Source organism: Giraffa tippelskirchi, chromosome 2, assembly GCF_054371585.1.
Source record: "Giraffa tippelskirchi isolate mGirTip1 chromosome 2, T2T-mGirTip1v1.2.pri, whole genome shotgun sequence".
Taxonomy (NCBI): domain Eukaryota; kingdom Metazoa; phylum Chordata; class Mammalia; order Artiodactyla; family Giraffidae; genus Giraffa; species Giraffa tippelskirchi.
The window spans coordinates 69,525,128-69,539,438 of record NC_137276.1 but is presented as its reverse complement, the minus strand read 5'-3'; the positions used below and the strand labels follow the sequence as shown (position 1 = coordinate 69,539,438).

The 14,311-nt window shown below is 35.0% G+C and overlaps 1 protein-coding gene across 9 annotated transcripts in view; it reads right to left on the bottom strand.

The window, feature by feature from the left end:
* Positions 1 to 14,311, bottom strand: part of CTNNA3 (catenin alpha 3) — a 1,864,976-nt gene that overhangs the window by 685,769 nt on the left and 1,164,896 nt on the right. For 8 of the 9 annotated variants that reach the window (XM_081568943.1, XM_081568944.1, XM_081568946.1 and 5 more), the window contains one exon: positions 11,877 to 11,969. The exons of the other annotated variant lie outside the window; for it this stretch is intronic. In XM_081568943.1, coding sequence (XP_081425069.1) covers positions 11,877 to 11,969 — 93 coding nt within the window. The remainder of the gene's footprint in view (positions 1 to 11,876; positions 11,970 to 14,311) is intronic. 9 annotated transcript variants of the gene reach the window in all.

The following is a 14,311-nucleotide window of genomic DNA, read 5'->3' as shown; positions in this document are numbered from 1 at the left end:
GATTAAGACCATCCCCAAAAAAGAAATGCAAAAAGGCAAAATGGTTGTCTGACAAGCCCTTAACTAATAGCTGAGAAAAGAAGAGAAGCTAAAGACAAAGGAGAAAAGGAAAGATATACCCATTTGAATGCAGAGTTCCAAAGAATAGCAAGGAGAGATAAGAAAGCCTTCCTCAGGGATCAATGCAAAGAAACAGAAGAAAACAATGGAATGGGAAAAACTAGAGATCTCTTTAAGAAAATTAGAGGTACCAAAGGAACATTTCATGCAAAGATGAGCACAATAAAGGACAGAAATGGTATACAACTAATACAGGCAGAAGATATTAAGAAGAGGTGGCAAGAATACACAGAAGAACTATACAAAAAAGATCTTCAGAACCCAGATAACCATGATGGTGTGATCACTCACCTAGAACCAGACATCCTAGAATGTGAAGTCAAGTGGGCCTTAAGAAGCTTCACTATGAACAAAACTGGTAGAGGTGATGGAAGGCCAGTTAAGCTGTTTCAAATCCTAAAAGATGATGCTGTGAAAATGCTGCACTCAATAAGCCAGCAAATCTGGAAATCTCAGCAGTGGCCACAGGACTGGAACAGGTCAATTTTCATTCCAATCCCAAAGAAAGGCAATGCCAAAGAATGTTCAGACTACCACACAATTGTGCTCATCTCACACACTAGCAAAGTAATGCTCAACATTCTCCAAGTAAGGCTTCAACAGTATGTGAACTGTGAAATTCTAGATGTTCAAGCTGGATTTAGAAAAAAAGCAAAGGAACCAGTGATCAAATTGCCAACATCCACTGGCTCATTGAAAAAGCAAGAGAGTTCCAGAAAAACATCTACTTTTGCTTTATTGACTATGCCAAAGCCTTTGACTGTGTGGATCACAACAAACTATGGAAAATTCTTAAAGAGATGGGTACACCAGACCACCTGACCTGCCTCCTAAGAAATATGTATGCAGGTCAAGAAGCAGCAGTTAGAACTGGACATGGAACAGGCTGGTTCCAAATCGGGAAAAGAGTACATCAAGACTATATACTGTCACCCTGCTTATTTAACTTATATGCAGAGTACATCATGTGAAATGCCAGGCTGGATGAAGCACAAGCTAGAATCAAAATTCCCAGGAGAAACATCAATAACCTCAGATATGCAGATGACACCACCCTTATGGCAGAAAGCGAAGAAGAACTAAAGAGCCTCTTGATGAAAGTGAAAGAAGAGAGTGAAAAAGTTGGCTTAAAGCTCAACATTCAGAAAACTAAGATCATGGCATCTGGTCCCATCACTTCGTGGGAAATAGATGGGGAAACAGTGGAAACAGCATCAGACTTTATTTTTTTGGGCTCCAAAATCACTGCTGCTGGTGACTGCAGCCATGAAATTAAAAGATGCTTGCTCCTTGGAAGAAAACTATGACCAACCTAGAGAGCATATTAAAAACCAGAGACATTACTTTGCCAACAAAAGTCCAAATAGTCAAAGCTATGGTTTTTCCAGTAGTCATGTATGGATGTGAGAATTGCACTATAAAGAAAGTTGAGCGCCGGAGAATTGATGCTTTTGAACTGTGGTGTTGGAAAAGACTCTTGAGAATCCTTTGGACTGCAGGGAGATCCAACCAGTCCATCCTAAAGGAAATCAGTCTAAATATTCATTGGAAGGACTTATGCTGAAGCTGAAACTCCAATACTTTGTACACCTGATGTGAAGAACCGACTCATTGCAAAGACCCTGATGCTAGGAAAGATTGAAAGCGGGAAGAGAAGGGGACCTCAGAAGATGAGATGGTTAGATGGCATCACCGATGTGATGGACATGAGTTTGAATAAGCTCCAGGAGTTGGTGATGGACAGGGAAGCCTGGCGTGCTGTTGTCCATGGCGTTGAAAAGAGTGACTGAACAGAACTGAATATACAACCCTTTTGAAAGTAATTATAGATTTTTAATAAGCAATTTATGGAAATATATCCCCAAGCATATGACTGAAAATAAACTAGATGCCTTTACAAACTATTTTAGCTCTGTTTGGTCACTGGGCAGCATTTGATGAAAGGGACAATTAGAAGAAGGCATAGCAAAACTCTATCAAATATTTATTCAACCAGAATAGAGTTTCAAAAACTTAACTAGATTTTGGAAAATTAAGCACCTGTGTGAGTTTGCCCAATTGTAAGTGTATTCACCATAGGGGAAAATACTCACAGTTTTCACCATGCTCTTGGATAATTAATAAATCTTATTTAAAACCATCTAATACTTCTGCACCCAATAAACCAAAAAACATTCTCTTTCCAATATCTTTGACAAGGAATAACCTATTTGACTTCTGTTTAAAGTTCACTTTCAGTGATTAGATAATAGCTCAACTCTGGCTTAAAACAACTCTTTCTTTTTCTACCTAGCCCTTAAACTGCAGGGCCTGAACCCACACAGTATTCAGGACTTGGACATTCCTGTGCCAAGTACACTGGGAATTTTCTCATATTCCACAAGCTAAGCACCATAATCATTTTAAAGCTATAAATGGTCCTCATGTCATGCCACTGACTTATACAGTTGTGTCAGCCATAGTAAATACACACACACACACACACACACACACATATATATATACTCTCTCTATATATATAAGTATATACTATACACTTATATAGTATGTGTCACTTGTTTTTGATGAATATCAAAGTAGAAAATACATAAATTTTGAATAAATTTTACTTGAAAAAACCAAACTCTACTGACCTGATTTCACTATAGACCATGAAAATGCTTTTGATGGACCAGTGTTTGAAATTCATTGAACTAGATAACAAATGTCCCTTTCAACTCCTGATGCTCCAGGTGCTTTAGATAAGTAACGTTTTTTTTCCTATCCGCTTGTGCAATAGATTTTATTTAACCTAAGGCCCTGACTCTATATCTACCCTTATTAAATTTTAGCTTATGAGTTTTCAAACATTAGTCCAAATTATCAACATGTTTTAGAACCTTGAATTCTATTTTTCTCACATTTGTGTCATATGCAAATATAAAATGTATACTTTCAAATTAAACTTCCAAGTTACTTGTTAAAAATGGAACACGATTTTAGTTTTATCCTTCCACCAGGTTAAGTTCCCAGATCACATTTTTCTTCTTTATATAAAAGAGAGATTCATTAGAGGATCTCAAGATTGGGCAATAGAAGTGTGCACGTGTGTGTGTGTATGTGTGTTCAGTCACTCAGTCATGTCCGACTATTTTCAGTCCTATGGACTGTAACCTGCCAGGCTCCTCTGTCCTTGGGATTTTCCAGGCAAGAATACTGGAGCAGGTTGCCATTTCCTGCTCCAGGGAATCTTCCTGACCCAGGGATGGAACTCTCGAGTCTCTTGCATCTCCTGTATTGGCAGGAGGATTCTTTACCACTAGCACCACCTGGGAAGCCCCGTTAGAAGTCCTTTAGGCCAACTTCTTACCCTCTATATTGTCTAAATATCACTCTCCTTATATTTAAATGTCTGTGACATTGAGAAACTCCAAATCCTTCCTTCTCAACAAAGTCCAATTTCTTCCAGGGCAGTTCCTGTAGAAAAATCATTATATATTGAGACAAAATTTTTATATTTCTAGCTCATGCTCATAGGTTGTAGTTCTGCCCCTTAGGGACCTGAAGAACAAGTCTTTCACATTAGAGCCCTTTGAAGATTTGATGATAGTGATCGTGTTTCTCCATGTCTTAACCTTTTCCTGGCTAAAAATTCCCTGTTGCTTTTATGAGTTTTTTGTACAGCAGTTTCATGTCATGTCACCATTTCAGTTATTCTCTGCTAAATTTTCTCCAAGTGACAGTCTTTTCAAAGTATGACATCTGTAACTGGGCAAAATATTACAGTTGTAGTTCTCTAGACACAGTAAAAACCAAGATGATCCAATTCACCGAAACCTAGGTGAATTCAATGGTATTTAGCAAACAGGAACTAAATGTAGCCACATCATCAGCTCTTTCTGCCCTGTGTTTTCTCAACCTGACTTATTCCAAAATTAATCTAATTTTAAAAGGAAATCAGTCCTGAATGTTCATTGGAAGGACTAATGCTGAAGCTGAAACTCTTAATACTTTGGTCACCTGATGTGAAGAACTGACTCATTGGAAAAGACCCTGATGCTGAGAAAGACTGAAGGAGGGAGGAGAAGGCAACAACAGAGAATGTGATGGTTGGATGGCATCACTGACTCAATGGAAATGAGTTTGAGTAAGCTTCGAGCATTGGTAAAGGACAGGGAGGCCTGGCGTGCTGCAGTCCATGGGGTCGCAAAGAGTTGGACAAGACTGAGCAACTGAACTGAACTGAATATTAAAAGTTGGTTAGGTTTTGCTTCAAAATTAATAAAATACCTATTTCTGGTTAAAAACTTAGAATCCTTAAAGAAATAAAGTGAAATGTGAAAGTATTCCTCCTGTTCTATATATCTAGTCTCACTTCTTAGAAGTAAACACTACTAAAATTCTCATGAGAACCTTTTGAAAAATGTCCTACAAGTACATAAACATATGGCTCAATCTTCTTTTTTTCACATAAGTGGGAAATATGATACTCATCGGAAATGTACCTTTTTCAGTTATCTTGGGTATCTTCCATACCAAAATACATATTGAGCTGGCATTACTTTAAACAACTTTTAACATTCTCCACTAACAGATATTTAGGTTGGCTCTAGCCTTGCCATTGCAGATAACAAACTTTGCTCATAACAAACAAACAAACCTTGCTCATAACAAACTGGTGTGCCAGAGTGGTAGGAATGGCGGACAGGCAAAATAGGTGAAGGGGATTAAGAGGTACACATATCCAGCCATAAAAATAAATAAGTCACAGGGATATGTCGTATAGCATAGGGCGTATAGTCAATAATATTGTAACAACTGTGTGTGGTGATAGATGGCAGCTAGATTTATTGCAGTCATCATTTCATAATATACAAAAATATCAAATCACCATTAATGCACCTGAAATTAATATTCTATATCAAATTTAATTCAATTTAAAAAAAACTTAAAAAAAGAACTTGCTTAAGACTTCTGTGCATGTGCACCCACGTGTCTGTACTATAAATTTCTGGAAGTGGCATTAATGAACCTAAATGTATATGCATATTTTATTTCAATAGATATTGCCAAAATGGATCTTATACATGTATACACATTTACAAACATATATACACACAACATATATACATACATACACACAACATACAATTGGGGATGCACGCCAGACCCACTTACTCTGAATTTCAGGGTATACTATATAAAAAATACACAGTATTAAAAAATAATTTTGCAGTACAGAGGTAGAGAATAAATTTTAGAACTTGTTCTTTGATGAAAAAAATGTTAAGTTGTATTAGTCTTTTCTGACAGCTACACCACATTGTTGATTCATACTGAGATTACTATCAACTAAAATTTCTAAGCCTTTTGGAGAGTAAATATTTACTAAGCTATATTCACTCCATTATCTATTTTTAGATTTATTTTATAGTGCCCAAAATATATGGTTTAATATTTTACCTATTCAGTATTACTGAATATAATAATATTCAGTCCATGTTTTGAATATTCAAATTCTTTGTGACCATACTCTTTCAGCTAATATAGTGCCTTTACCTTCTAATTTTCAACTAAAGAAATTAAGAACATAATTATATAATTTTATCCAAATCACTAGTAAAATACTGAAATGAGCTAGGCCAAGAGCAGACTGCAGCCCAGCAGTAGAGGTCTCACTTTTGGTTAGCAACTATACATTAATCAGCTATTTTAAGGATTTATTTTTTATCAATTACAACTCAAACTAATTATATGGTAATTTTTTAATTGTAGAAAATAGCGACATACGCCTAAAAGATGTTGCAAAAATTCTTGTTGCAGTCTATGAATATAAAATGATTTAATATTCTAGAAACCGTGCCCATATATTGGACAAATAGTTATTGAGCATCCAATATATGCTGCATTTCTGTTAGGTATGTGGGATGCAGGTAGTGAACAAGAAACCATAAATCACTGACTGCATAAACTTTATATTTGAGAGTGGACAATGTACAATAAAATCTAACAAAATAATATAAAACATAATTTCAAATTATAGTAGAGACTTTAAAAGAAATAAATATGGTGACATTATAGGTTTTAGCTGAAGGAGTAACTTAGAGAGGCTGATGTCTGAGATGATATTTGAGCCCAGTTTTCACAAATTGAATGTAACAGAAGCTGTCCATACGGCCATATGTAAAAAGCAAACTGGGAAATTATTAAGTGTGAACTCCCTCAGGTGGTAAGAAGCTTATTGTGTTCTAGAAACAGAAAGGCCAAAGTGCAGAGATCTAATGCATGAAAAGGAAAATAATATGAAGTAGAGTTGACAGGCAGTAGAAATTTCATTTAAGTCTGAATAACTCATTAAAAGAACTTTGTGTTTTATTGTAAAGGGCTAAGGAAAGTAATTGCTATGCTAAACATTTTTAAACTTGGGATTTTATATGGGAAGTAGATTAGAGAGACATGAGTATGAGCATGGAAACCATATAGGATATTTCTATAGTCAAAGACAGAAATGATGAGGCACAGACTATGATATTTTTCATCCTGTTGACAAACAACATGAAGAAAAGTATATAGATTCAAGACAAATATTTCTGTGAAACTTATAGGGCTTTTTAATGGATTAAATAGGAAAACTAGCTATTAGATATAATTAAAATATGAGTTTTACTAGGACAAGATTTTTGTCTAATTTGTTTTCTTTACTGTTTACTCCCCAGCTACATAAACAATACCTACCACATAGAATATGTTCAATAAATATTTACTGTGTTAAAAAAAAAAAAAAGAAAATCTCTAGGTTTTTCCTCAGAGAAACTAGGTGAAAGGGCATGCTGTTAACTAAAATCAGTAAGACTGAAGAAAAGCAAAATGAGGTGGGAGTTTAACTATTAGGAGTTCCATTTGGCTATTTTAAGTTTTAGATGTCTTCTAGGTATCAATGTGGAGGTGTAAAGGGAAAATTAAATATTTGAGTCTGGTCTTTAGGAAAGATTTCTGGCCTATTGAGAAAAACTGGGATGCCATCAAAATATAGCCATGGACTTTATTGTAATTAATAATAAAATTAATATTAAAGAGTCTCTGAAGGACCTTTAAAAAATATCTGATTATGGAGATATACAAAACATGTTTATTAATGGAAATATTTAATATCTTGAAGGAGTCACTTTTCCCTAAAATAATCTAAAACATTTTAACAATTTCAATAAAAAATTCTAATATGTATTTTTATAGAACTTTGTAAGTGGATACTTAAAGTTACATGAAAGAGCAGAGCAGAACAGTAATACTTTAAAGAAAGAAACAAGGCACCTAAAATTGACTAGAAGATATCAAGATGTAACCAAAAGTTACAATTAAGACTGTAACTCTCTCTGACACCGAAACCAAAGATATAACACATGCACACAAAAATTATAGGCTAATGCCATTGATAAACATAGATGCAAAAATCCTCAACTGAACATTAGCAAACCAAATTCAACAATACATTAAAAGGATCATATACTGTGAGTTGCTGCTGCTAAGTCACTTCAGTCATGTCCGACTCTGTGTGACCCCATAGACGGCAGCTCACCAGGCTCCGCTGTCCCTAGGATTCTCCAGGCAAGAATACTGGAGTGGGTTGCCATTTCCTTCTCCAGTGCATGAAAGGGAAAAGTGAAAGTGAAGTTGCTCAGTCGTGTCCGACTCTTAGCGACCCCATGGACTGTAGCCTACCAGGCTCCTCTGTCCATGGGATTTTCCAGGCAAGAGTACTGGAGTGGGGTGCCATTGCCTTCTCTGATACTGTGAGCAAGTAGGATTTATTCCAGGGATGAAAGATGGTTCGGTATTTTCAAACAATCAATGTGATATACCACATTAACAAATTGAACAGTAAAACTCATATGATCATCTCAATAGATGTAGCAAAAGTTTTTGACAAAATTCAACATTCATTTATGATTAAAAAAATCCACAAAAGTGGGTATAGAGGCAATGCACCTCCAAATAATAAAGGCCATATATGACAAATTCACAGTCAACATCATATGCAATGTATGAAAAGCTAAAAGCATTTCCTCTAAGATCAGGAATAAGGATGCACACTCTTGACATTTTTATTAAATACAGTTTGGAAGTAATAGACACAGCATTCAGGCAGGGAAAAGAAATGAAAGGAGTCTAAATTTTAAGGCAAGAAGTAAAACCGCCACAGTTTACAGACAATAAGATCCAATACATGGAGAATCCTAAAGATGCTACAAAAAACTATTGTAACTCATCAGAGAATTCAATAAAGTTTCAGGGTATAAAATTAATATACAGAAATCAGTTGTGCTTCTATGCACTAACAACAAACTATAAAGAGAAATTAAGAAAATAATCCAATTTATAATTGCATGACAAAGTATAAAATATTTAGAAATAAATCTAAGGTGATAAAAGACTCTTACTAGGAAAACTATAAAACACTGATAAAAGAATTGAAGGAGACACAAAGAGATGCCTCTCCAATATCTTTATATATCATGTCCTCGGATTGGAAGATTTATTAGGGTTGATAAAGTGATCATACTACCCAAGGCAATCTACAGATTCAATGTAATTAATACCAAAATATCAGTGGCATTTTTCACAAAACTAGAACAAATAATTCATTTGTATGGAAACTCAAAAGACTCCAAATAGCGAACATAATCTTGAGAAAGAAGAACAAAGCCGGAGGCATCATTCTTCCTGATTTCAAACTATATTACAAAGCACAGTAATCAAAACAGTATGGTACAAAAACAGACAAAACTTACAAACATACAACATGCAAAAACATACAAAAACAGACACATAAGTCAGTGGAACATAGAAAAGAGCCCAGAAAAAAAATTACACTTATATGGCAATTAATCTACAAGAGGAGAGGCAAGAATATACAATGTGGAAAAGTATACCCTCTTCAATAAGTTGTATTGGGAAAACTGGACAGCTACTTGCAAAAGAATGAAGCTGGACTATTTTCTCATACCATATATAAATTCAAAATGGATTGAAGACTTAAATGTAAGACCCCAAAACTTCTAGGAAAAAAATGTAGGCAGGATGTTCTTCGACGTCAGTCTTAGCAATATTCTGGGGATATGTATTCTTAGGTAAAGAAAACAAAACCAAAGATAAACAAATGAGACTACCTCAAACTTAAAAAGCATTGCACAGTGAGGGAAAATGTCAACAAAATTAAAAGCCACATACTGAATAAGAGAAGATACTTGCAAACAAAATACTCACTAAGGGCTTAACATCCAAAATATACAAAGAACTCATAAGGCTCAACATCAAAAAAGAAAGAAAGAAACAACCCAATTAAAAATAGGTAAAGAAGCTGAATAGACATTTTTTCAAAGAAGTATGCAGATGGCCAACAGGCACATGAAAAGATGCTCAGTATCACTAATCATAAGGGAAATGCAAATTGAAGCCATGAGCTATCACTTTATACCTGTTTTAATAACAAATGTAGGCAAGGACATAGAGAAAATGGACTCCTTATGCATTATTTATGGGAATGTAAATTCCTATAGCCACTATGAAAAACAGTAGGGGGGGTTCCTCAAAAAATTAAAAATAGAACTACCATATGATCCAGCAATTCCACTTCTGGGATTTTATCCAAAGAAAATAAAAACATTGGTTTAAAAAGATATGTGTGAGAATTCCCTGGTGGTCCAGTGGTTAGGACTCCACTCTTTCACTGCTGAAGGCATCGGTTCAGTCCCTTGTTTGGAAGTAAGATCCCAAAAGCCACAGCACAGCCAAAAATTTTTTTAAATTTAATTTTTTTAAAAAAAAAATGAAAAGATATAGGCATCCCTATGTTCATTGCAGCATTATTTATAATAGCCAAAATTTTAAAGCAGCCTAAGTGTTTTCATCAATAAATGAGTGAATAAAGAAGATGTGGTACACACACACATACAACACAAACACAATGGAATATTACTCAGCCATAAAAAATTAATTAAATCTTGCCACGGTAACAACATTGAAAGACCTAGAAGGAATATGCTAAATGAGATAAGTCAAACAGATTAAGGTAAATATCACATGATTTCACTTATATATGGAATCTAAAAAATAAACTATAATTGGTAAAGGATCAACTTTTTAATATAGGATAATAGCCCAGTGGTTACCACTGTTTAAAAAAATAGATTCAACCTCCTGTTAGACATAAAAATAAATTTCAGACAAAATAAAGATTTAAATGTTAAATAACAGTATTTACTATTTTAAAAAGAAAATATGGGGACTATGTAACACTTTTGTTGGAAGAATTTCTTGACAAAGCATGAACTAACATACCATGGCACAGAGTAGGTGCTCAAATGTCTAATTAAAAAATTAAAAGATGAATCATATGTTCATATTATAATTCTTAAAATATTTTAGGATTAAAACATTATTTTCAAAGTTAAAGGAAAAGCCACAGTCAACAGAAGATATTTTTAATAAATCTAAGCCATGCAATAAAAACAAGCAACTAAAAATCGCCAAAGCGTTTAGGCAATTCACAGACTTTGAAAGCCAAATGGTTAATAACTGTTTTTTTAAGTGTTTTCTTCAGTAATCATAAAAGTATAAATTGAAACCAATGTGATATACTGAATACTATTCAGATTCAAAAGACATTTCAATAGTGACAGCATCAAGTGTTATCTACAATATGGAGAAACAAAAACTGAAACTACTGAGGGGAATGTAAGTGATTCAGCCACTTCAGAGACCTAATTGCACAATTCTGTTCCCTATGGGACCTCATAGAAAACTGACCTCAGTTATGAGATCTCAGTTCCTGGTCCTCTAGATTGCACTTGAGCCAGTTTTCGCTTGTTAATCAGCATTAAGTCTAAAGAAGCAGTCACCTTACTATTTCCTAAATATTCTTACAGATGAAATCATTGGCAAAGCAAGTGAAGAATTTAACCCACATTCTGCTTTTAGTAAAATTAGAATTTCAGCAGAAGTCCAGAGACTTGAAATTTCTAATCATTATTATATTTCACATCTTTACAACATTTGTGGTTTTAACTGGGAAGTAATTATCTACATCACTTGTTGCTTATTCCAAGGCAAGAAAGCCTTGACCTTATGCGCATCCTCAGTTCAGTTCATTTCAGTCACTCAGTCGTGTCTGACTCTTTGCGGCCCCATGGACTGCAGCATGCCAGGTCTCCCTGTGCATCACCAACTCCCAGAGTTGACTCAAACTCATGCCCATTGAGTCGGTGATGCCATCCAACCATCTCATTCTCTGTCGTCCCCTTCTCCTGTGTATCCTGAATCATAGTTTTGAGACAATTACTCATCTAGAAATAATTCCTAAGCAATATGTTTCTCTTTGGATTTTAAAAAACTCCTGAATTCCAGACAAGACAATATTTCCTGTTTTTTTTCAAACTCAGGCCTTCTTTTGATAAAAGAGGGAAAAAAACATTCTTTTCATATGAGTTGAGATTTCAAATTAAATAATGACTAAAAATAAATCAGATCTGTTGGGCAAAACACTGCTTTGATTTCAAACTATATCTTTCAGAAAATTCTAAGATGGTCTCTCAGGAACTGTTACAAGAACCAGGTGTTAAATAAAGGATGAAGTGCTTAGTAAAGAGTAAACTATGCCCTTAGGATGAGTCATTTTGTGTTTTTTAAATATATATTTTAAGATGTTTCCATATGTATGAAAGTCTGAAGCATTACACATAATTTTTTATAGCTAGCTTAATGAAAGACAGTTATCATACCTGTGGACACAAGGTTTCCAGGTGATTGGCAGCAACTCTGACAATCTTAACCCCATCTTCATTTGTTGACATGGAACAAGCAAGATTTGCCACCTTAAATACAAAATAATGGAAATTATCTCAGATTATCGAGAAAATGCAGAAACATCTGTTATCACAGGCAAGCACATTTAAGTGTTCACCGAAAATTTCAGTGCCAACAGTGTTTTCATCAATGTCACTAGTATCTCCTTTATGGAAGCATTCAGAGACTCTATTAAATAACAACAAAGGGCCATACAGTAGTGTTTAAAGCCAAAAGAAAGACTGGTGAACGAATATGCAATCCCTGTTCAGTCTCTTGGTATCAATATCTAACCCATAATAAGATGCTGCTATGGTTTCTTATGAGACTGAAAAAAAGTTTATCTATGGATTGAATGCTAATAAATTCTTGGACTCTTTTATGATTGTGGTTTATTTTAAGTTTGTAATTGGTTTATTATTTCCCAGAAGTCTATTATGCATTCTTAAGCTGCATTAAGCATGACTGTATCTTTGTTCATGTTTTATTCAGCATCAAATATGATACAAAGCTGGGCAAATACAAGATAATTGAATTCTTCTTCCAGTTCTTGATTTTCTGCTACAACTTCATAGGCACTATTTGATATTCCAGCAGTCAATATGATTCACGCCCTTAGTAATATCCATATTTTTTTATACATTATTGTTTTGAAACACACTGTTTTCCAGGGATATGAGTGCCCTTTTAAATAACTGCCTTCATGGCGATGACCTAAGTCCAATGTTCATAAAGATTTTCTTTATACCATGAATAAGTCATGAGAAAGATTGTGGAATTCTTTCCTTTCCCTTTGAACTTCAGTCTTATTCAACAGCCCCCTTGCTGGCAGGTGAGTGTTCATGTACAGAGGCAGTGTTTTCTCGGATCTACAAAATGTGTCATTGCCTCCATCACTGCAAAGAGATCGCTTTCCTAACAATCATTTTCCTCATGTCTCAGTTATTATATACTTTAACACAAGGAAGTTTTTACTGATCAAATCTAAAATCCAATCAGTTGCAGAGAAACTTCACTTAAACTGCATGTGTTAGAAGTGAACAACAAACATATCTTTGGATGACTATCTGTAGAATACCAAAAACTGTTACTTACACGGATTTACAACCTTTGCTTTTTTTTTTATAGCATCACTTTAAATATGTTGGCAGTGAAACAACACCTTGGTTTTCATTTACATATAATGAAATAACAGCCATGCAATACGTAACTGTGTATTGGCATTGATCACTTTATTAATGTACATGGAATCAGCTTACTAGAAAAGGTCTTTTGTTGGCTTGAAGGTCACAATGCCTCAACTTTCATATCAGCCACATAATTAGCACATTTGTGAACTATTTGAAAAGGGCAGTTGTTTCTGTACCCCATTCATTTCTTAAAACCACACTCACAGAAATTAAAATTTAGCAGTCTAAATCCTTTAATAAATTTTATAATAATTTGCACTGTACTTGCAGAAAATAGCTGCCTGTGAATTTGAGCACTGTTTGCTTTAAGTAGAAATTTAAAATTGCCTCAATCTTTTGGTCAAATAGATGAATGTTGGTAAACCAAAGTTTAAAAATTACAGAAAGATATTCTATATAGCCACTTTTTAAATTTCTTTAATTTTCTATTAGAAGTTGGGGGCTTCCCTGGTGGCTCAGAGGGTAAAGCGTCCACTTACAATGCAGGAGACCTGAGTTCGATCCCTGGGTCAGGAAGATCCCCTGGAGAAGGAAATGGCAACCCACTCCAGTACTCTTGCCTGGAAAATTCCATGGACAGAGAAGCCTGGTAGGCTACAGTCCATGGGGTCACAAAGAGTAGGACACGACTGAGCGACTTCACATTCACATAGTTGATTAACAGTTTTGTCAGTTTTAGGTGTACACTAAAGGGATTCAGTTATATATGTATCTATAATTTTTCAAATTATTTTCTCATTTAGGTTATGACAGGACATTAGAGATAGCAAGGAAATATTTCATGCAAAGATTGGCTCAATAAAGGGCAGAAATGGTATGGACCTAGCAGAAGCAGAAGATATTAAGAAGAGGTGGCAAGAATACACAGAACGACCCAGATAATCACAATGGTGTGATCACTCACACTCACCTAGAGCAAGACATCCTGGAATGTGAAGTCAAGTGGGCCTTAGGAAGCATCACTAGGAACAAAGCTACTGGAGGTGGTGGAATTCCAGTTGAGCTATTTCAAATCTTGAAAGATGATGCTGTGAAAGTGCTGCACTCAATATGCCAGCAAATTTGGAAAACTCAGCAGTAGCCACAGGACTGGAAAAGGTCAGTTTTCATTCCAATCCCAAAGAAAGGCAATGCCAAAGAATGCTCAAACTACCACACAATTGCAACCATCTCACACGCTA